Source organism: Electrona antarctica (assembly GCF_951216825.1).
Source record: "Electrona antarctica genome assembly, chromosome: 11".
Classification (NCBI taxonomy): domain Eukaryota; kingdom Metazoa; phylum Chordata; class Actinopteri; order Myctophiformes; family Myctophidae; genus Electrona; species Electrona antarctica.
In genome coordinates, this window is record NC_136792.1 from 4828092 (window position 1) to 4851207 (window position 23116).

Consider the following 23116-nt stretch of genomic DNA (forward strand, 5'->3'; position numbering starts at 1 on the left):
TCCACTGGAGGAGCGGAACAGCCAGGTGGGTTTTACAGAATCAAAGCAGTAGTCTGTAGTCTGACTGACCTTAAAACATGACCAGTAGTCTGTAGTCTGACTGACCTTAAAACATGACCAGTGTTACAGAAGCAAAGCAGTAGTCTGTAGTCTGACTGACCTTAAAACATGACCAGTAGTCTGTAGTCTGACTGACCTTAAAACATGACCAGTAGTCTGTAGTCTGACTGACCTTAAAACATGACATGTGTTTGAAGTGATATTCCTTGCCAGCCATATAAGCCCAAACCACACCAAATGGTCGGGTCGGGACAATACAGTTTATAAGGTAAACCACACCAATGCAACTCATTGCAACTCAATGAGTTGCATTGGTGTGGTTTATCTTAAAAAACAAATCGTCCCGACCCTTTGGTGTGGTTTGGCCTTTAAGGATACTTAAGGCCTATTCATAGTCTGGATTTTCAGGGTGAGGTGACCACCGCTCTGGTGGTGAGGTGACCACCGCTCCGGTGGTGAGGTGACCACCGGAGCTGAAATAACGTTGAGCGGTGGTGAGTAAAAACAGAGAGAAGGGCTGGAGCGGTGGCGGTGGTTTGCTCTTCACCGCGGCTCGTGACGTCATGTTGTAGTTCGGTGGTCACCTCACCACCGGAAATCCAGACTATGAATGAGCCTTTAGACAGACAGACCAAAGCCTAGCCCACCTCACATTCAATCAGAATTCATTGATTTATCACTATAACCACAGCCTGGTTCCCTTTCAATCAGAATTCATTGATTCATCACCAACCTTTTGTGGATTTTTTCCTCTGTTGTTTCTGCACAGAAAGCCTTCACTTCAAAGTCAACGCCGCAGGCCTGTAGAGTCACAACAAATATAGATCGGTTGAGTTTTGATGAGATGAACCCATGAAACACATGAGGTCATGTGAATTATAGAGTCAGCGGAAACATGCCGTGTCTTGACCTGTAAAGAAAAGAAACAGTCTTTTGATTTTGACATTCATTTCCTCCAGGGCCTCCTTTTTACAACTGAGCTCCAACTTTGTATGAAGGCAGCGAAAGCCATCGTTTTATGTAAACGTGTATGTCAAAGATTAGCATTTATATCATTTAGGTCATGTAATTCAAGTCTATTTGCAAAATTAAGATAAGCTATACTTATTTTCTTTTTTTATTAAGTATAACAAAGTACATGTTCACTGTATTTCTATTGTCATATGTTGTTGCTGTTGATATTGTTGTGTCTGCCTGTGGAGCCAAAGGCCGGAGGTGCATTTTCCAAGTGAATGAGTTTAGATAGAAGCCCGCCTGACGCCTGTGGAGCCAAAGGCGGTGGTTGTAATTGTAACCGCCGCCGGTACCATTCCAGGCCAGGACAGCCATGTGTCAAAGTGTCCCTGAGCAAGACACTTAACCTTTAATAGCTGCTCCCCCTCCGCGCTAACCTGACTCCGCCAGATGGGGCAGCAGAGAGTACACTGGGTTCCCTCCTCCTGCTCACATCTGGGAACTCTCAGGCAGACTTGATGCTCCGGCCACCAAACTGCCTGGCCAATCAGCGGCAGCTAGAGGCGGGATCAAGGGAGCACTGTGTATGCCTCTGTGGGGCAGAAATCAGCTGGGTAAAGCTGAAAACTGAATTCCCCCCACTGGAGTAAGTAAGTCTATTTATTATATATTTTTGCTGTAAGCTAACAATGCTTATATTTACAACTGTATCATGAGTATAATGTTTGGGTTATGATTTAAGTATTACAAGTTAATCTTAGATCTACCTCTATGCCACTGCACAGCAGCATTTCATTGCACCAGTGATGCCCACTGATTGGTCAACACGTACCTGTGTTGTTGTTGTTGTTTCAGCATGGAATGGATAGAGGCTAGAGGTTTTGCTTTTGCTAACCAGGCCGTGCTTACTCTTATAATCAAGAATTCCTGTCGAATTTGTTCCCACAAAAACGACTTCAGTGACCCTGACGATCTCAGGACGATTCCAGAGCATGTCAGTCACGTACTGTAATGACCGGAGTCTGCTAGTGTTGAGGCATTATGTTTTCTCCACTAGATGGGTGCCTAGAGGTAACTTCTTAGATGGGTGCCTAGAGGTAACTTCCTAGATGGGTGCCTAGAGGTAACTTCCTAGATGGGTGCCTAGAGGTAACTTCCTAGATGGGTGCCTAGAGGTAACTTCCTAGATGGGTGCCTAGAGGTAACTTCCTAGATGGGTGCCTAGAGGTAACTTCCTAGATGGGTGCCTAGAGGTAACTTCCTAGATGGGTGCCTAGAGGTAACTTCCTAGATGGGTGCCTAGAGGTAACTTCCTAGATGGGTGCCTAGAGGTAACTTCCTAGATGGGTGCCTAGAGGTGACTTCCTAGATGGGTGCCTAGAGGTAACTTCCTAGATGGGTGCCTAGAGGTAACTTCCTAGATGGGTGCCTAGAGGTTACTTCCTAGATGGGTGCCTAGAGGTACCTTCCTAGATGGGTGCCTAGAGGTACCTTCCTAGATGGGTGCCTAGAGGTAACTTCCTAGATGGGTGCCTAGAGGTAACTTCCTAGATGGGTGCCTAGAGGTAACTTCCTAGATGGGTGCCTAGAGGTAACTTCCTAGATGGGTGCCTAGAGGTAACTTCCTAGATGGGTGCCTAGAGGTAACTTCCTAGATGGGTGCCTAGAGGTGACTTCCTAGATGGGTGCCTAGAGGTAACTTCCTAGATGGGTGCCTAGAGGTGACTTCCTAGATGGGTGCCTAGAGGTAACTTCCTAGATGGGTGCCTAGAGGTAACTTCCTAGATGGGTGCCTAGAGGTAACTTCCTAGATGGGTGCCTAGAGGTAACTTCCTAGATGGGTGCCTAGAGGTAACTTCCTAGATGGGTGCCTAGGCCTCATTCACACGTACCAAACACCAATCAAGCAATGTTTGGTAGTTTTTTTGTTTTTTTGGGCCACCACAATGCTTTTCCAATGGGAGTCACATGGTTTGATCAAACATTTGTGTTTGATTGCTGATTGCTGATTGCTCCCCCCTCATCAAACAAAAATGTTTGGTCAAACCATGTGACTCCCATTGAAAATGAATTGGAGCAGCAATCAAACAGCAATCAGACATCACACACGGACCGAACATTTGTTGTGTAGGTGTGTACGAAGCCCTAGAGGTAACTTCCTCTTGTCTCCACCCGAGACAAGAGGGCAATTCATCACATGTCTGGCTGTGATCTGATGTAATAAAGTCTGTGATCTTATGTAATAAAGACTGTGAGCTGATGTATAAAGTCTCTTCAAGACAAAAATCCTTCTAAAGGCATAGCTTTTCCAACATGGACAATGAACAAAAAGCATGTTATGTTACAAAACGTTTTGATTGCTGGAGTTCAGGATCCTCATAATTTGCATTCAACAATGCTTCAGTCAACTGTCAGACAGGCGTTGTGCCTGGCTGACACCACGACCTCTTGTCAGTCACATTTCACCAGGAAGCCTCTAAAGGCATTTCAAAGTATTGATGCCTACTAAAGCAATAAGGCTCAATAGGACATGGTGAGGCACAATGCTGAGTGGAGTGCTTCCGACCCACTTAGCGCTTCTAAAATCATGGCTCTTTTAATTGCAACCACCCATTTTAACCGCCTCATCTTCTTCAGCTGGGAACCTGTTAGTGTTAATGAAACACAGCGTAATGGCGATGCTCAACTAGTCACTTTGGCAGCATGGCAACCAGCCAGTACTAAATTCATAAAGGTAACATTTACCTGTACAAACTGTACACGTGTTCTGTAATCGCCAGAGGCGGCACAGCAGTTAAAGTATACAGATACAGTGTGAGAGAATTCCGTGTGGGGGTTCCCGGGGGGGGGGGGGGGAGGGGTGGAGTTCCAGACCCACAGGAACGCACGCAGGGTGCCGGCCCGGTTCCGGCGAGCCGCCCCACGTCCGAAACGGTAGAGAAATGACAGAGTTACCATGTGGGGGTCCCCGGGGGTGGGGTGGGGTGGGGTGGGGGGGAGCTCCAGACCCCCAGGAACGCGCCCAGGGGGCCGGGCCGGTTCCGGCATGCCGCCCCGCGTCCGAAACGGTTGATAAATGACAGAGTTACTGTGTGCCGGTCCCTCTACTGTACCCTCTACTGTGCTCATACCCAGCCAGCCAGGCAGGCACCCACTCAGCCACACACATAACTCCGTAAGGGAGTGGTTGCACCACTCAAAAAAAAAACTACAAAAAACATCAACAATGAATCCGACAGTATACGGCAGTATACACACACCGGCCAATACAGTAAACCTGCTACAGATCAGAGGATAGTAAATGGATAGACAGTCCAAGCATCGTCAGGAAGAAATGAGTGAAATGGCACCAGGTGGGAGATGGTCTAATTTCACACCTGGTAAATTAGGCCACAACCAATAATACCACACAATACTTTTCAGAGAACGATCAGAGACAGTTCAGGGAAGTGTGAAGAGGTCAGATGTCATGTAACTATGTATGCAGAAACAAATGCACACAATCACGTTACAGTACAGTACAGTACAGTACACAATGCATAAGCAATAGAGAGTATGCACATGCATGGTTTTCCCATCAGGACACGCCCCCCCTCATCTAGACTGAGTGGCAAAACATTGAGCAGCATGGAGTGTTGGAGTTTGGAAGCGCTCGTTGGAAATCACTCAACCGTCCTGCCGTACCACCTGTTTCTAAATGTCACATAATGCAGGAGGCAGCAAAATGTTGTGTTATTGAAAACAAGCACTTCAAAACTCTGACACTTAATAAATAAATAAATAATCAAATGCCGGGCATTTCTTGACAGAAAGTAGCTCATAACGTTTCTATGGTGGATTTTCATGAAACAAAAACTTTGCAGATAGAAAAAGGATAGTTCAAGCTTTTCGTTCAGCTGCAATGTTGGTGAGTTTAACATTGTTGAATGCAATCAGACAGGACTTTTCTGTTTGGATGTCTGGGCTGTCAAGGCCAGAAAGTCGTTTTTTGCCACCCAGTGGGCGTTCCTGCATAACTGCCAGGTACCCGCATACCCTCTATACACAGAAGATCAAAAGGCCTAATATCTCCCCTGGCCAAGGGGGCTAGTCGCTAGTGGTTAACATGTTTGGCTTTATAGTGTCTGTTCCCAGGTTTCGATCCCCAGGCGTTACTAATACTTATACATACTATAGGCATAGAATAGAGTATTTTTAAACCTAATCCTCACCTTCCCAGTGTCGTCTGGACCTGGCTGGAGAGTCACTGAACACGGCAAGTTGAGAGGAATCTGAATAAAAAGCAAAACACTGTTTATTGGACCGCCAAAAATACATTGTCTGTCTCTCCTACACACTGTCGACTCTCAGCTGTCTCACTCTCAGGGCCCTCTATCTTGCAGTCAGAGACACGAAATCCGAAATTTGGAGATTCAGAATTGCATCCCCCGTAATTTTTTTTATTCTTGTACCCCAGCCGAAATCACCTAAAACACCTCCGCTACCCGTTACATTATACATCGGTGTTGTTTGGGCGTTACAATAATGAAACCAGCCACATACAATTGCCTTTAACCCATTTCGGGCGGGAACCCCTTTTGGTGTTTTAAGCATTACGTTATACTTTAGCTATTGAAAAATAGCAGATCTACAAGCTCATAGAGCTTGTAGGTCTGCAATTTTTTTTAAATAGTGAAAATGTGGCACAAATCTTTGAAGAATATATATTCTTTCAGAGCGAACGTTTTTAACTCAATTCTTTGCTTCTGGGGGGTTCCTGGAACAACATATTTTCAGATGGGGGTCGGCGGCCAAAATTCTGATAATTCTGCTGGTCCTTGACATGAAAAAGGTTGAGCACCAATGACATACTTAGGTTTTTCAGAAGACATGATTTAGAAGGCATTTGTAGAATCGAGCTCAGGTTAAAATGGGTTAAGAGAAGACTGCACAATCCATTATGCATTACCCATTATTAGGAATGTCCCGGTCATGTTTTTTTGCTCCCGATCCGATTCCGATCATTTGATTTTGAGTATCTGCTGGTACCGATTTTTTTCCGATCCGGTATTTATATTTTTATAGAACACGTATGCCATATCACAATAGTACAATATCCAAAATCACAGACAATATCCGGTTTAACCCATTTTGGGCAGGAACCTCTTTTGGTGTTAGCATTATGTTATGCTTTAGCTATTGAAAAATAGCAGATCTACAAGCTCACAAGCTTGTAGGTCTGCTATTTTTTTTAAATCGAAGAACAACTGACATAGAAACATAGCTTTTTCAGAAAACTGTCATGATGTAGAAGACATTTTTAGAATCTGATCTCAGGTCAAAATGGGTCATGATATGGATATATCTCTGCTACATTGTCTCAACATCAGGTGTTTTACTGTTTGTCTCTCCTATACTGTCTACCTACCAGCTGTCCTATTGTCGGCCTCTTCTATACACTGTCTGCATCTCAACTGTTCTACTGACCTTCTCCGCTACACAGTACACCGTCTGTCTCCCAGCTGTCCTACCTTCTCCGCTACACAGTACACCGTCTGTCTCCCAGCTGTCCTATTGTCGGTCTCTTCCACATTCTTTCTCTCCTACGCTGTCTTATTACATTGTCTCTCCGCTAAATAAAGACAACATTCTTCTGACCACTCTCTCCTTTACAATTAATTAATGAATGCGGTTCAGAGTCCAGAGACTATAGACACAAGTGTGATTATGGTTCTCACATCAAAGACGAAGGGATAAGCATGTTCCCCCAGCTTTTTGACCAGTCGTTCCTGCAGGCGGGTGAGGTTCTTCTTGTCCTCCACCAGAGGAGGGAAGGCCTGGATGTTGGCCACAAACAGGTCCTTCCTGAAGGTCAGGCCGAGGACATCCAGGTCCTCCCGGCCGTAGCGAAACGCACAGGTCAGCGTCACAAACACTACCAGCAGATAACACACAGAACACAACATGAGAGACACGTTTATCCAGTTTTTGTATTAGCAGTTGTAGTAACAGTTGTACTAATTGTGGCGCCACTGTACGTGACTCATCCTAACGATTAGGAGCACAAGGCAGCCAACTCAGACTCATCCTAACGATTAGGAGCACGAGGCAGCCAACTCAGACTCATCCTAACGATTAGGAGCACGAGGCAGCCAACTCAGCTAGTGATCACATCCAGTGTCTGACTAAAGAATGTTACTACTTTCTACACTACAGTACCAGAGGCGTATCTACAATAAGGCGAGGGCAGGCGTCCGCCTGTCCAAATCCATTTTCTGCCTGGCCAAAATCCATAAGATGAGAAAAAAAGAGGACAAAAACAAGACCTGAGAACTATTAGTGGACAGCTGATTGGCCCGTCGCGGTAGAGCGCGACCCTCAATCACCCATTGGAATGTAAATGCAAGCCTTTCAGCCTTTGTATCCTACTCGTCTGGCAGGTATATCTCTGTATCCTACTCGTCTGGCAGGTATATCTCTTTGATAACCTTTAGTGCTACGATTGTGCGCGGGGAGACGACAATTAACACATCTTGCCTGTCCAAAATGTAATTCCTGGAAATGCCACTATACAGTCCATGAGGAAATCTAGTTGAACACAGAGTGAAAGACTTTGGGTTTGAACCTGAACCCTTACCTGAGTTACTCACCCTAGTCAGTGGCGTGCACAGACATTTAGAGGTGCAGGTGCTCAAGTTAAAAAAGGGCACCTTGTGCAGCGCGTGGAACCGGCCGGTTGCCTTAATCCATTTTGGGCGGGAACCCCTTTTGGTGTTAGCATTATGTTATGCTTTAGCTATTGAAAAATAGCAGATCTACAAGCTCATAGCGCGCCACCGAGTGGCGCGCTATGAGCTTGTAGGTCTGCTATTTTTGAAAAATCAAAAAAAAAAGAGAAAAAAATGTTTTTTTTTTCTCGTTTTTTTTTTTCAAAAGGGCACATTGCCAAAAGGGCAGGGGGTGCTCTAGCACCCCCTAGTGTCTATCTGTGCACGCCACTGACCCTAGTTCTATAATAATAGCATTCATAGTTGTAGATTACAGTTTTTTCACGATTGTTAACACACGTTTTTCCACAACAATAACGGCATTCTCAAAACTGCACACACAAAACTGAATGCTAAACAAAATGCTAAACCCTGACACTCCTTTTCCATGATTTCCCATCAAATCTCTTAACTGTTCCCAAAATGGAACTTGTGTTTCCATTTGGTACACAGCAATATTTTCAAACAACACACAATACCATTCATTGAGTACACACAACTAAGCATTCAGTGGTGGAATCATGTAACTCAATACTTTTACTTAAGTACTGTACTTAAGTACAATTTTGAGGTATTTGTACTTTACTTGAGTATTTCCAATTTCCAGTACTTTTACTTCTACTCCACTACATCTCGGAGCCAAAATTTGTACTTTTACTTCACTACAATTATTTGAAAACTGCTATTTTCAATAGACTTTGTACACATTTTGAACTTGTGAAGTGGGACATTCTGCAATATGAGTACTTTTACTTTTAGTACTTTAAGTACATTTTGATGCCGATACTTTTGCTCAAGTACATTTTCAAATCCGTACTTTTACTTGTAACGAAGTAGTTCTAAATTGCAGTATTGGTTATTTTACTTAAGTAAAACAATTGAGTACTTTTTCCACCACTGTAAGCATTTGCTGCACACTACCAAGCATTTACAGCACAATGAAGTGCAACATTGAAAACACAATCATAGAAATGAAACACACACGAATGACAATGACTATGGAGAATGAGCCATTTCCCCTTTTGTAAAATGACTCAGTGTATGCCTACTTTTTCATAGTCAAACAGCCCACCAATATGCAGCCACAAATAGTTTTATTTATTTATTTATCTATCTATCTTTTACATTACTGTAAACCGGCCTGCTCAAACCTGCTCAAACTGCTTTGAGATTTTACGTGATAAGTGTGTGCAACAACTGAACATTGTGTGTGTAGTGTTTGGACAACAAAGGTGATGTGTAATTTATGTGTAATCAGAGTGTAAAGTCTAAATGCAGATAAGGGAGTGTGATGTAGTGCAAACTGTGTCATATCAAGCGATTATAGATACATGAAGTGAAGGTTTTCAATCGTGTAAAACTGTAATTACTCCGTAGCAACTGTAATACGACTGTAGTATGTTAGCTACGATCTTGGGTCCACTATATCTATGCAGTTATAAAACTGATTCCTATAATCTATAACAGCAGAAGAACAGAAACATAACATTAACCTTTTCTCTCCTTCAAGTACTCTGGATCAATGAGAATTACACCATCTGGTGGAGAGGAGAGGAGAGGAGAGGAGAGGAGAGGAGAGGAGAGGAGAGGAGAGGAGAGGAGAGGAGAGGAGAGGAGAGGAGAGAGAATAATGATTACATACTGTACAAAAACATTGAAATATATCTCATATCAGTTAAAGGTATCTTTTTTGTGCATATATAAATATATTATTTATACAACAGTTAGTTTGTGGTCGGCTACTTGGTCTCATCTTTTTTCCCCTCTAGGCCGACACCAAATCTCTTCTACAAATTCATGTTGCGTTGCGTCTTGCAACATGTTGTGAGCTTGTAGGTCTGATATTTTTTGTTACCAAGGGTATGTCATCATACATTAGTGTGTGTGTGTGTGTGTGTGTGTGTGTGTGTGTGTGTGTGTGTGTGTGTGTGTGTGTGTGTGTGTGTGTGTGTGTGTGTGTGTGTGTGTGTGTGTGTGTGTGTGTGTGTGTGTGTGTGTGTGTGTATGTGTGTGCATGCATGTGTGTGTGTGTGCGTGCGTGCGTGAGTGCATGAGTGTCCTTACCAACTGGCTCCACTAAGTTTACTTGGTCAACAAAGTCTCTCTTCCCTAGATACACAGTCAGCTACACACACACACACACACACACACACACACACACACACACACACACACACACACACACACACACACACACACACACACACACACACACACACACAGTTAGTGTGTAACACGGTTAGTCAAAGTTTTTAATATGTTATGACTTAAGTAACTTTGTTAGTATAAAATACTTTCCTCCTTTGAACATTAGGGTCCCTTTACATGTAACCACTTAGGAACCCATGGTTGTGTACCTATAGAGCGCTGCAGTCCCGCCCCCTCGAGAGACCCGGAAAAGAAATCCCCGTTCATTTTCCTCATAGACTTTTCAGAAAGTATTTATTTAAAGACGTTTACGCCGCGGACAAAGACAACTCTTGTCGTGAAAAAAATCATGACAATAAACACAATGTTTTGGGCCAAACAAAGAATTAGAAAGTAGAAAAAAACGGCAGGTTACAACACTTTTTTTTGTTGTTTTTCATTTGTTCATTCATTTGATTGATGATTTGTCACGATTCGAGTTGGCTTCGTACGACGCTTAAAAGGTCTTTAAATAAATACTTTTTGAAATGTCTATGGGAAAAATGCATTGGGATTCATTTCCTGGGCCTGGCGTCGTCATGAAAGGGGGCGGGACTGCAACGCTCTAGTTGACCGGGGTATCCCAGGATTCTACACCAGGTCTGTTAGTATAACCCTCTACACCGTATCTCTTCATCAAACATAGACGATAGAGCTCGGCGACTATCATCAAATGTTCAGGTCAGAATGGGGACACTATATAGGGTTCAACAGGTGATCATAATCACTGTAATCTGATCGGACTCTGATCAGTTTTGCGTTGCGTAGATGGGGTTATGTGCCTCTTACAGTGATGGAAGAAGTACTCACAGGATTTACTTAGGAAAAAGTATTATTGATACCTTATATATTGTAGAAATAGCCTGTTACAAGTACAAGTTGAAATGAAGTTAAAATATACTTAAAGTAGGCCTACCAAAATTAGTCCAAAAGTCCCATTTCACAAGTTTTCAAATGCATACAAATAATGTACATATAAACATCCTGTGAAAATGGCAGATCTACAAGCTCACAACTCGGCACCTTGCGACGCGCTGTGAGCTTGTAGATCGGCTATATTCAAATACTCATTGAAATGATTGAAAACTAGAAATAAAGTAAAAATCACACCCGTGTGAACTGAGTGGTGTAAGGTCTTATATAGACTGATCAGCTGTGGTCTGACGTAATGTCTGACGTAATGAAATCACACGCGTGTGAACTGGGTGACCATAGCAACCATTCTCATTTTTTGAGTGTGTAAACCACTCCTACGACTGGCTTTGTTAGTTTACGTGTCTGTCTGTCTGTGCTCAAAAAATGAGCATGGTTGCTACGGTCACCCAGTTCACCGGGTGTGATTTCATTACGTCAGACATTACGTCAGACCACAGCTGATCAGGCTATATAAGACCTTACACCACTCAGTTCACACGGGTGTGATTTTTTTTGGTACAGACAGACACGTAAACTAACAAAGCCAGTTGTAGGAGTGGTTTACACCACTCAAAAATGGAGCTGCTGTGTAGATGGAGTTGTGTCAGTTGTGAAGGGTTGCGTAACTCACCTTTCCATTGGGACTCGCTTTCTTGAAAACCCTGTAACAAAACACAAACAGAGATGCACTTTATCTTGGTCTGTGTCCACATCGCGCACACACGCACACACGCATGCACAAACACACACACACCTACACCAGTCAGGTATGAATATACTGTGTGATTATGGATGGAGGCAGTGTGGCTACATCAGTGTGTGAATAGTGCGTGTTGGTAGGGTGTGTGTGGATGTTTTTCTTTTGGATGGAGGCAGTGTGTGAATAGTGCGTGTTGGTAGGGTTTTCTTTTTTTTTGCTTGAGCCCCTGCCCCCAAAATGTCATCCCTGTCAGTCAGGCAGTCAGTAGGTTAGTCATTCAGTCTCTCAGCCTAATGCACATCCGATACAATTATGTCCCTGCCTTCTCTCTCTCTCTCTCTCTCTCTCTCTCTCTCTCTCTCCCTCCCTCTCCCGCTCCCTCTCCCCCCCTCCCTCTCCCCCCCTCTCTCTCTCTCTCTCTCTCTCTCTCTCTCTCTCTCTCTCTCTCTCTCTCTCTCTCTCTCCCTCTCTCAGTCTTAATGCTATCATAAATTACCCTCCATATCTGCTGCCCAGCGTCCATTAGCTTTCAGACCCCCCCCCCCCCCCCCCCCTTCCCAGAAGAATTGGCCCCTGGGATTCTGGAAAAACAAAGGATGTGATGTCATTATCCATAGGAAACGATGTCCCTGTGTACATACAGTACTGTAGAGAACATGCTAGTGCACTAAAGGACATACAGTCAGTCCATCACGTTGTCCGACCAACACTTTGGCCCAAATCAGATTCTTTTGGCCTTGAATCAGATTGGTATTCATCACGTCTGAACAGCTTAAAAACACATGGACATGTGTCAGTCTGGACACTCAGACACTGAGGACAGATTCACACTATACACTCTGTCATACAATTGCATTTCTTGCCGAAAATGGCAGATCTACAAGCTCGCAACGCGATGTGGCACATTGCAACCTTTTATATCTGCTTATTTGGGGGGGGGGGTTCTCACACCTATGTTGTTACCACGGCAACCATTGCCACTTGACAAATAGAAGCCTTTGTTGTTTTGTTCCAAACAACATCTTGAAAACTATCGTCTGGATTGCCACGATATTTTTTGTGCACCTTCACGACTCTTGAGAGATATTTTTCCCCTATAGCGCTTTTACATAATTATGATTGGCTAAGATTGCCTGACAGTCAGTGTCTTGTGACTCATTGTTGTCCACTGACAGTGAGTGATGCAAATTAGCTCTCAAACTTTATGGAACATATGGAATGAATTCTGTACTGGCCATATATGGAGCGTGTCTTGAGTGTACAGGGTTTGATGTGGTCAGATCAACATATGGAATGTCAGGTCAGCTCCATATATGGAGATCTAAGGGTGGCAGCGGGGGGCAGTGTCTTGAGTGTACAGGGTTTGATGAGGGCCCAGGTAGGGCCCAGGCCTTCATTTTCAGTCCTGTTGAGAACTCTAGTTTTCACCGGCTGCCGGGCCCGGCTGCACTAATAACTTTGGGGCAGGCCCGTCTAGAGTTTAAATGGACAGGTTATCAGTCAAAAGGGAGACATCGAAGAGAAAGGACGGATGAGGAAGGATCAACATATGGAATGTCAGAACAGGTTAGCTGGAGATCTAAGGGTTTGAGGTTTGAGGTCAGATGTAGAGTTGCTGGCCAATATTGATGGCACCAGGGATCTCCATATATGGGCATTCCCATATAGGGCCCAGCAAAATATCCCAAAAGGGGCGTACACATTTGTCGCTTCCAGCATCTCTCTCTCTCTCTCTCTCCCCTTGTTGTGGGGCAAGTAGGACCCTAGGAGATCGAGACACAGATCAATCACTTTGCTAGAGTGACATGACGAGCTTGTAGCCTAGACAGTGACTTTTCTATGCTATTACACTATACTTCAATGGTGCAGATTTGCTCTGTTCATACTTGTGCCATAACAGAAGGACTTTAGAAGGAAGGATTTTATTGTCTGGACTTGTCTTGATCAAACAATCAAGTTTCAAGCAAATGTGCACTGACGCGCAATGCAGAACCATGGATGCATAACAGCCAAGCACTGGTCATTTAATTAAGCCACATACACATTTATATAATCAATGAGGTTTCTATTTGAATTGGGTGTCTAGCTGGTCATGTCATGATTTTATTTATATATTTCACTATATATAAATATAGTATTCATATATCACTATTAGTATAATTGTAATCCATCTACAACCTAGTAGTGAGCTTGCAGATCAGCTATTTTCAACGAACAGATTTAACAGTTAAAAACCACCCGATCTACATTGTATTGTATCTTGTTAAAGTGTACTTGATTAATGTATTCATTCGTTTAAAATTAACACCCAGAAAATCGTCACTGCACTGCAAAGGACGTAAAAGTAGGTCAACTGTCAATTAACTGTAGCTTATTAAAATAGCCAATCTATACCCTGGTGAGCTGCAGATCAGCTGTTTTCAATGAACAGAGTTAATGTGGAGATTAACAATCAATAGAAAAACGCACTGGATCTAGAGGTACTGTAGGCCTATTATATATTATTGTTAATTTTAGGCCTGACGTCGAGATAAAAAAAACGTTCGCTCTGAAAGAATATATATTCAAAGATTTGTGCCGCATTTTCACGATTTTTCAAAAATAGCAGACCTACAAGCTCGTAGCGCGCCACTCGGTGGCGCGCTATGAGCTTGTAGATCTGCTATTTTTCAATAGCTAAAGTATAACATAATGCTTAGTTAAAACACCAAAAGGGGTTCCCGTTCAGAATGGGTTAATAAGTGTTCTTGAATCATAGCCTAGTGCCTACCATGTGTTATCAAAGGCAAATGGGCAATCAAATACATTTTACATACAGTTTGAGCACCCACCAGCAGATGTAAAATAAACAATTACATGTATATTAGTTCGTTCCTTCAATAAGGTATAGGCTACTGCGCTGCATCAGTTGTTGTAGCCTTGAAAGTGAGGCAGTAGCTGTCAAAATAATCTTTCCATTCTGTGTGTGAGTGTGTCATAATATCCCCGATTTTGCAGAGATAAAGCTCTCTTCCTAATAGCTGTACGTATGTTGAGCGTAAGCCTCGTATTTTACATTAGTTTTCCGTTCAATCTTTAGTCGGCAAATGAGTAATTTTACAAACGCAAAGCGTGTGAATTGTCATTCACAGTTCAGCTCTGGTTCAGTTTGCCCCACAACACGGCTAGGGGGCGGAGATCAGAGAGAGGGGGCGGAGATCAGAGAGAGGGGGCGGAGATCAGAGAGAGGGGGCGGAGATCAGAGAGAGGGGGCGGAGATCAGAGAGAGGGGGCGGAGATCAGAGAGAGGGGGCGGAGATCAGAGAGAGGGGGCGGAGATCAGAGAGAGGGGGCGGAGACCAGAGAGAGGGGGCGGAGATCAGAGAGAGGGGGCGGAGATCAGAGAGAGGGGGCGGAGATCAGAGAGAGGGGGCGGAGATCAGAGAGAGGGGGGCGGAGATCAGAGAGGGGGGGTGGAGATCAGAGAGAGGGGGCGGAGATCAGAGAGAGGGGGCGGAGATCAGAGAGAGGGGGCGGAGATCAGAGAGAGGGGGCTCTCTGTGATGAGACCTGCTGCTGGAAACTATATGGGCTTAATATTGATCTCCATCCCTGATGATGTCATGTGACGTCACAAAGCATGACCATGTATGGTGATGCCTGGGGTGACCAACCAACCAGCCAAACAACTGACTGACTGACTGCCTGACAGGAAATACACAATTTAATAGTAAATGCGGCGTGATTATGAATCCCACCAACGTTCTAGGGTAGACCCGCCTCACCATGTGTCTGATTGGCTCCCGGGAAGGCATCGTTTTACTGAGGTTAGGCCGTTCGGGTTAGGTTTAGGGGGGTGCATACTTAGTTTAGACTAGTCATTGGTTAGACATGGGTTAAGGTTAGGTTTAGGTGTGCTGCCCCGTGGGAGGTTAGGGTTAGGGTGAGGGTTTGAGATAGGTTGTAGTTGTAGGACTAATGACTGGTCGCAAAAACTGTCAATCACAATGACTACTGGCCATGGCCAATCACAGCAGGGCTTTCCTAGAACTTCGGTTATCATCATGCGTCATCATAGATCATCTAATTCTGGCCAATCACAATTTGCGTCCTCACTTTTGTCTTCAATGTCTTCAATGTTTGTGTTTACACAGACCCTCAAAGCTTTACATAGGAGGGGACTAGCGCCTCTCAATAAAGTCTGGTAAAATGTATTACAAGACGCAACCACACTTACAATTGCTGAATCTTTCTCGTTGTGCTTCATCCTTTTGACAGAATACAAATATATGTTCATGCATAATGCATTTTGTCAACAAGATGTCAACCAATCAATCAATCAATTTACAACATTGGTATTTTTGTCTAGTTGGATGGAATATCGACTACCTTCAATACGGTCAATACGTGTGTTTTTAACACCATGTTCCATCATGGCTCCTGCTAGTCTACGTGACGCACAGTGAATGAAATGTGACTGTGTTGCAGCCTTCTCTACAAAGTACGCTCCACGTCTCAGCCTGACTCTGAAAAACTGGTCCATGTGCATCTCCAACAGGTTAGATGACTGAAATGCTTTCCCCCCCCCCCCACAACATGTTTATTGAAATGTTTTTGTTTACAAAAAGACCATTAAACAGTGAAAGTGATCAAGACAATATGACAACAATTAACAACATTAAACAAGACTTTCACAAAGACAAATACTGTAGAAAAAAAAAAAAAAAAAAAAAAGACGAGACAAGACAAAAATAAAGGGAAACAAAAAAATAATAATAGTAAAAAAACAAAACATATATAATAATATTTTTTATAATAAAATACTGGCAGAAGTTAAATGAATATTAGTCGATCCGCCATCTGACATGCCAGCGCATTATGAATGACTGACTGGACAATTAATAAATAATAATAATAATAAAACTTTATTTGTATAGCACCTTTCATGACATGAAATGCAGCTCAAAGTGCTTTACACAAAAAAGAAAAGAAAGGCAGGGCATAAACAATACAGTGAGGACATTTTTTTAAAAAGACAAATAAATCAATTAAAAGCAAGGGTGTAGAAGTGGGTCTTGAGCTGAGCTTTAAAAATGTCTACAGTACTCAAATCTGCCTTCTTCCACAAGTAATGACAATTACTTTTAACTGGATTTCCCCCCAAACTGTGGCAATACTCCAGCTCATTCCAAATTCTGTAGCCACAGTTCTTGCTGGAACACACACTCCTATACGTGGATCATTAGCTCCTTGGCCTATACCACAGCTTCTCAACCGTTTGGATCATTAGCTCCTTGGCCTATACCACAGCTTCTCAACCGTTTGGATCATTAGCTCCTTGGCCTATACCACAGCTTCTCAACCGTTTTGGATCATTAGCTCCTTGGCCTATACCACAGCTTCTCAACCGTTTTGGATCATTAGCTCCTTGGCCTATACCACAGCTTCTCAACCGTTTGGATCATTAGCTCCTTGGCCTATACCACAGCTTCTCAACCGTTTGGATCATTAGCTCCTTGGCCTATACCACAGCTTCTCAACCGTTTTGATCATTAGCTCCTTGGCCTATACCACAGCTTCTCAACCGTTTGGATCATTAGCTCCTTGGCCTATACCACAGCTTCTCAACCGTTTTGGCTGGGGACAATACAGATTGAATGACGGCTACAATAACCTTAATAATAGAGAAAATACACCATAAATGAATACTGAAATCAGATATAATCATTAAGGAAAGTTTATGCATACTATACATAGGACTATGTAAACGCTTGGGTTCCATTTTCCATAATTTTCAAAACCCACAGGTTTCTCTATACAATAAAGTATTGTGTTCAAAGTACTACCTACAAGGCCTTAAATTGTCTATAGCTCCATATACATATCTACTGTAAATCTGTGTTGAATGTTCTTTTAGTACTCAAATCTGCCTTCTTCCACCTCAAAAACATTTCCTGACTCCTGTCATATACGGTAACATTGTGACTGCACAATTGTACCTGCGCAGCACTGCGCAGTAGAGCTGGTACTACGGTACAGGACAGGGGCAAAGCAGACAGACAGGATGTCCGTTCAGGCATATACATACACAGACAGACAGAGACGTAACCACCTTTTGTATCACCAACCTTTCTTGTTAATAAACACACGTTCATATTGCTTAAAGAGGACTCCGTCCATCTTTTACAACTCCGGCCACCACTCACAGACTCTTCTCAGTCGCTTTCATCTCACCCAACCTGGATTACTGTACTGTACTGTACTGTGTCTTGTTCAGGCTCCCCAACATAGCCCTGGACAGTAGACTGCAGTATGTGCAGAATGCAGCTGCCAGAGTGCTCACCCGTACCAAAACCCTGGCAGCACATCACCCCCTGTACCCTCAAACAACGCCTTCCGGTTAAGTTCCGCATCACCTATAAAGCTCTCCATGCCCTATAGCACGGGACCTGTCAGAACTACAGGATTACAACACCCCAGCGCAGAACCTGAGGTCTTCTGACTTGGGACTCCTAGTCACTAATCCATGAGCAAAAAGCGGACCCTAGTATAGGCGATAGAGTGTTCGGTGTGGCAGCCCCCATGCCCTCTGGAACTCTCGGAATAACGTGTTCCTTCCACACGCTACGTCCGTCCGGCGAAATTCCCCCCTGTCAAGTGAAAAGAAGCAGCTTGGACTCCTCATGCATAGTAGGAAGCATGGGGTCAGTCCGCTGCCCCCCCAGGTTGGCAGAGGAAGTATAGCGCCCAGGATTACATTAGATAATTGACACTGGGTGAAAAAAATGGGTTGCAAAATGGTGAAAAAAGGGGGAAAAAAGCAGACTTTCTCTATCCTTTCAGTCCAAGTTAATTATTCAGAGTTTGTGATGGCTGTGTATGAGTGGTTATAGCACACATCCAGATGAGGTGCATCGATGCACATTGCTAACCTCCCAGTCACCCGGTTGTATCTCTTATCTTTTGAGTGCCTAACCACTCCAATGACCAGCTATGTGTGTCCCTATGTATGTGTACACGCACGCACGCACGCACGCACGCATGCACGCACGCACGCACTTTCAAATAGCAGGCTACATGTTTCTTTCTGTAGCTATGTACTGTAGTTCCTGCTCTTTATAGTGAGATGTTGTTGTCAGTAGCTCATGTCCAGCCCAGCACACTGCCTATGATGAGAGGTTTATAGTCTTACATCTCAAAAAGCTCTGATGTACGATAGAGAACACCAAATCTGACTTTATTGCTTGCATATCCATCTAGCCGACATAATACACAGGACCCCCCCCCCCCCCCCACATACACACGTGTGAACACTCACACACACAAACTATTCAATAACCAAACCAACGCTGTCAAACACATGCATCAACAAACATCTCACACACAAAGGCCTCACTCACACCTTCACATCTAGCATACAACAATGTTGCATGGTATCTGTAAACAAGTTGTAAGTGCCATGGCCGCCCCAATGCATTTCCAATGGAAGTCACATGGTTTGACACAACATTTTTGTTTGATGCTGTTGTACGGCTTTCGGCTGTGTTTCGACTGCCCCCCTCCCCCTCATACAACACGTTTGTCTCTTCAAACCACGTGACTCCCATTGGAAATGAATTGCGAGCTTGCAACAGTCAACAAGTCTCATGCATCAGCTATACAACATTCTGTTGTGACAGTGTGAGTGAAGCCAAAGCCTATATATAGCCGTGTCCCAGTAGGCCTACTATATCCCAGTACTATACAGATTCTAAGCGTGTTTCACACTGGAAAATCACTGGGTTTTGAAGTGTTGTGTGGATAAACACTACCGTCCCACAACGCAGAGGGGGCTGAGGGATTCACAGCTGGAGAAGTTCATTAAAAAAACCTCACGCTGTCTCAAAGGCTAATGATACAGTTAATGAAAGTTGATTAAAAAAATGATAAATAGTCCTGCAAGCCTCTTATCTGTAACCTATCAAATAACAGCATATATCAAAAATACGGTACATACAATGTATGGGAATGAATCTACAGTCAGATAGGCCTATAAATAAAGTGAGTGACAGGTCAGTGTATCAACGTAAATGAGATCATGCGAAGCTGACAGGTTAGCAGACTCTATGCCAGAGTTTCTATTGTAAAAAGAAACAAAATGGGGGGGAAAAGATTTGTGGCATTTCGTATAACAAACAGCGAGCTTGAGATTTTGACAGATTTTGATGAATTTGCCCAAAATAGTGATTCCACAATGAATGGGGTTAGTTAGCTGCGTACATTTCTAAGTCTACATTACACCGTGAATAATAATAGTAGTGGTAGTAGAACTAGTACACTAATACTAGTGTATAGCCTTGGCCGGGAGGCTAACCCGGGACCTCGTATCAACAAGCCGTGTATACGTTACCAATCGGTTAAAGGTGTAGGGAAACGGAAATGCTGGGCATTTTATTTTGAAGTTTCAGACGGTTTCATCTCGAAACACCGCTCTGAAGTTTCTGAACCAATCAGAGCGTTGCATCCCTTCAGGCGATGGGACGGTAGCTAGGGACGGTAGCTATGCTAAACACAGGACGCATGGATTGTTTGTTTACAAGTCAGATAGACGGCCAGCTGTACCAGTTTACTGTTATGTGGCTTATTTCTACCCTATAATGTTTTCAGATACATATTTTAGCGTGATGATTAAGTTGAAACCGAGTAATACACTGTCTGGATGTTATCTTGAATGGGAATAAAAAGGATTTCTGTAATCAGTAGCAGCTGTGCTGGACAGTGTTGGAAGGATGCGCAGATATGGGGAATTAAACGGGTGAGCTTCATTTTTATTGGCTTTTATCGATTTTGGCATCCATATATGATGACCACGGATATGGTCTAAAAGTGTGAAAAACGTATTTTTCATTTCATTACGCCTTTAAAGAACCATGGCCCGACAGCCACCTATAGCCTACAGTCACCCCCACCCCCCGCCCCACCTGGAAGCGGCGGCCAGGAGCTATAGGCGCGACTGACTGGGGGGACCTCCACCCCAGGCAGGTAACGTGCTGTCGACTATACGCTCAACGGTGCTATAGTCTGCAGTGCCGCCTTGGGATACAGAAACCATGCACGCCTCGGCCGGGAGGGGGAGGCGAACCCGGGATCTCAAATCAACAAGCCGTGAGCGTTACCAATCGGCTAAAGAGCCATGGCCCGACGGGCAAGTAGTAACCACCTATATCCTATAGTACACTAGTATTATATTAGTATAGCCTACTAGCTAGTAGTATAGTACTCGTGGTGGCACAGGGTCGAAGCCCCCCCCCCCCTCCTCTAAACCCTCAGGAGCATTCACAGCAGATCAATGGATGAACACAAACGGCTGCCAATAAACTGAGGCATTTATCTGATGACTGGACATCACACACACACACACACGCACACACGCACACACGCACACACACACACACACGCACACACACACACACACGCACGCACGCACGCATGCACGCACGCACGCACGCACGCCATATACTGTAGCCAGCGGCTGAGGCACAATACAGTAGAGACAGTAGAGGTGGATTCTGGAGGAAAAAACATCCAATCCATCCTCTCTGCATTAGAGTACAGTAGAGCTGCATTATGGGTGAAATGTTTTAAACATGATCTAGTTACCCAGCAGGCCGTTACCACGGCAACTGACAGGCAGAGACACATTACAGCTCCCAGATCAGTCATTTATTTCCCTCTCTCTTAGATCACTACATACAGGCAGAGCCACATTACAGCTCCCAGATCAGTCATTTATTTCCCTCTCTCTTAGATCACTACATACAGGCAGAGCCACATTACAGCTCCCAGATCAGTCATTTATTTCCCTCTCTCTTAGATCACTACATACAGGCAGAGCCACATTACAGCTTCCAGATCAGTCCTTTATTTCCCTCTCTCTCAGATCACTACATACAGGCAGAGCCACATTACAGCTCCCAGATCAGTCCTTTATTTCCCTCTCTCTTAGATCACTACATACAGGCTACCAATAGGAACGAGTCGGATCGGATTCTATAGATCACCAATACCAATAGTAGAGACAAGGATGAGATCCATAACAGAACAATATGCTGTACCAATAGAGCGTCGCAGTCCCGCCCCCTTTCATGACGACAACAGGCCCAGGAAATTAATCTCAATGCATTTTGCCCATAGACATTTCAAAACGTATTTATTTAAAGACCTTATGAGCGTCGTACGAAGCCAACTCTTGTCGTGACAAATCATGACAACAAACACAATATTTTGGACCAAACAAATAATTACAAAGAAGAAAAACAACAAAATGATTTGTTCAGCCCGAAAAATTGTGTTTGTTGTCATGATTGTCACGACAAGAGTTGGCTTTGTCCGCGGCGTAAACGTCTTTAAATAAATACTTTCTGAAAAGTCTATGAGGAAAATTAACGGGGATTTCGGTCTCTCAAGGGGGTGGGACTGAGGGATGAGATCCTACTAGATCCCTGGTTCCCAAACTTCAGGTCGAGACCCTAAAGACCCAAAGTTTAGACCCAAACTAGTGAAAACGCTTTTAGATCGGCTTTTCACTACTTCTACATTGTTTTATTTTTTTATGGAATTTCTTAGATTTGTTTGTTTTAACATTTTAAAAAATATATTATATTTACATTTAGCACACATCTGTTCTTCTGGGGGTCCCTATCTCATTTTCAGAGGGGGGTCCACGGCCAAATAGACTAGAGTATATATGTGTGGGGGTCCTTGACACGGAAATGTTTGAGATGTTCGTTAAGGATCAGATCCTAGATCAGTCAATAGTACAAGGGAAGGAGAAAGAAAGAAAGAAAGAAAGAAAGAAAGAAAGAAGGAACGAACATGGTGGAGGAAGAGGAGCTGAAGAGGGAAATTGAAGAGGGGAAGAAGGAGGAGTTTAAGATGTCATCGTCATGATGATGATAATTGAACACGCACGCACGCACGCACGCACACACACACAAGCATGCATGTCTAAAATGCACACAAATACACATACATTTAGAGCGCACGCACGCACGCATGCATGTCTAAAATGCACACACATACACACATACATCTAGAGTGCATGCACGCGCACACACGCACGCGCACGCACACACACGCACACACACAGAGAGAAAGCAGTACGGAGAGAATTAGCAGAGAATTATTCTGTAACCCATAGCAACCATTACAGGAGATGGAGCACAGACACACACACACTTACCTTGTGCCTTTATCTCCCATGGTGATGACGATCGACTGTGGAATGAACACGATAGATGGAGAGAGGGAGAGAGAGAGAGATAGGAATGAACACGATAGATGGAGAGATAGAGAGAGATAGGAACGATAGATGGAGGGAGAGAGAGAGATAGGAACGCTGTCAGTCGACAGAACGGAAAGAGAGAGAACTCAGCCTCTTCTCTCCGTCGTGGTCTAGCAGGGTCCAGTACGTGTCTCTCTTCTGCTCTCTCTCTCTCTCTCTCTCTTCTGCTCTCTCTCTCTCTCTCTCTCTCTCCTGCTCTCTCTCTCTCTCTCTCCTGCTCTCTCTCTCTCTCTCTGTGTCTCTCTCTCTCTT

The 23116-nt window shown here is 43.9% G+C and overlaps 1 protein-coding gene across 1 annotated transcript in view; it reads right to left on the reverse strand.

Moving 5' to 3' along the window:
* The window catches only part of arrb1 (arrestin, beta 1), a gene marked incomplete at both ends in the record, with an annotated part of 31007 nt that extends 8225 nt beyond the window's left edge, over positions 1 to 22782 (reverse strand). The window contains 7 exons of the mRNA XM_079514314.1: positions 794 to 861; positions 5226 to 5285; positions 6732 to 6928; positions 9254 to 9298; positions 9825 to 9885; positions 11494 to 11524; positions 22763 to 22782. Of these exons, the coding sequence (XP_079370440.1) occupies positions 794 to 861; positions 5226 to 5285; positions 6732 to 6928; positions 9254 to 9298; positions 9825 to 9885; positions 11494 to 11524; positions 22763 to 22782 (482 nt within the window). The remainder of the gene's footprint in view (positions 1 to 793; positions 862 to 5225; positions 5286 to 6731; positions 6929 to 9253; positions 9299 to 9824; positions 9886 to 11493; positions 11525 to 22762) is intronic.
* Positions 22783 to 23116: the final 334 nt, after the last annotated feature.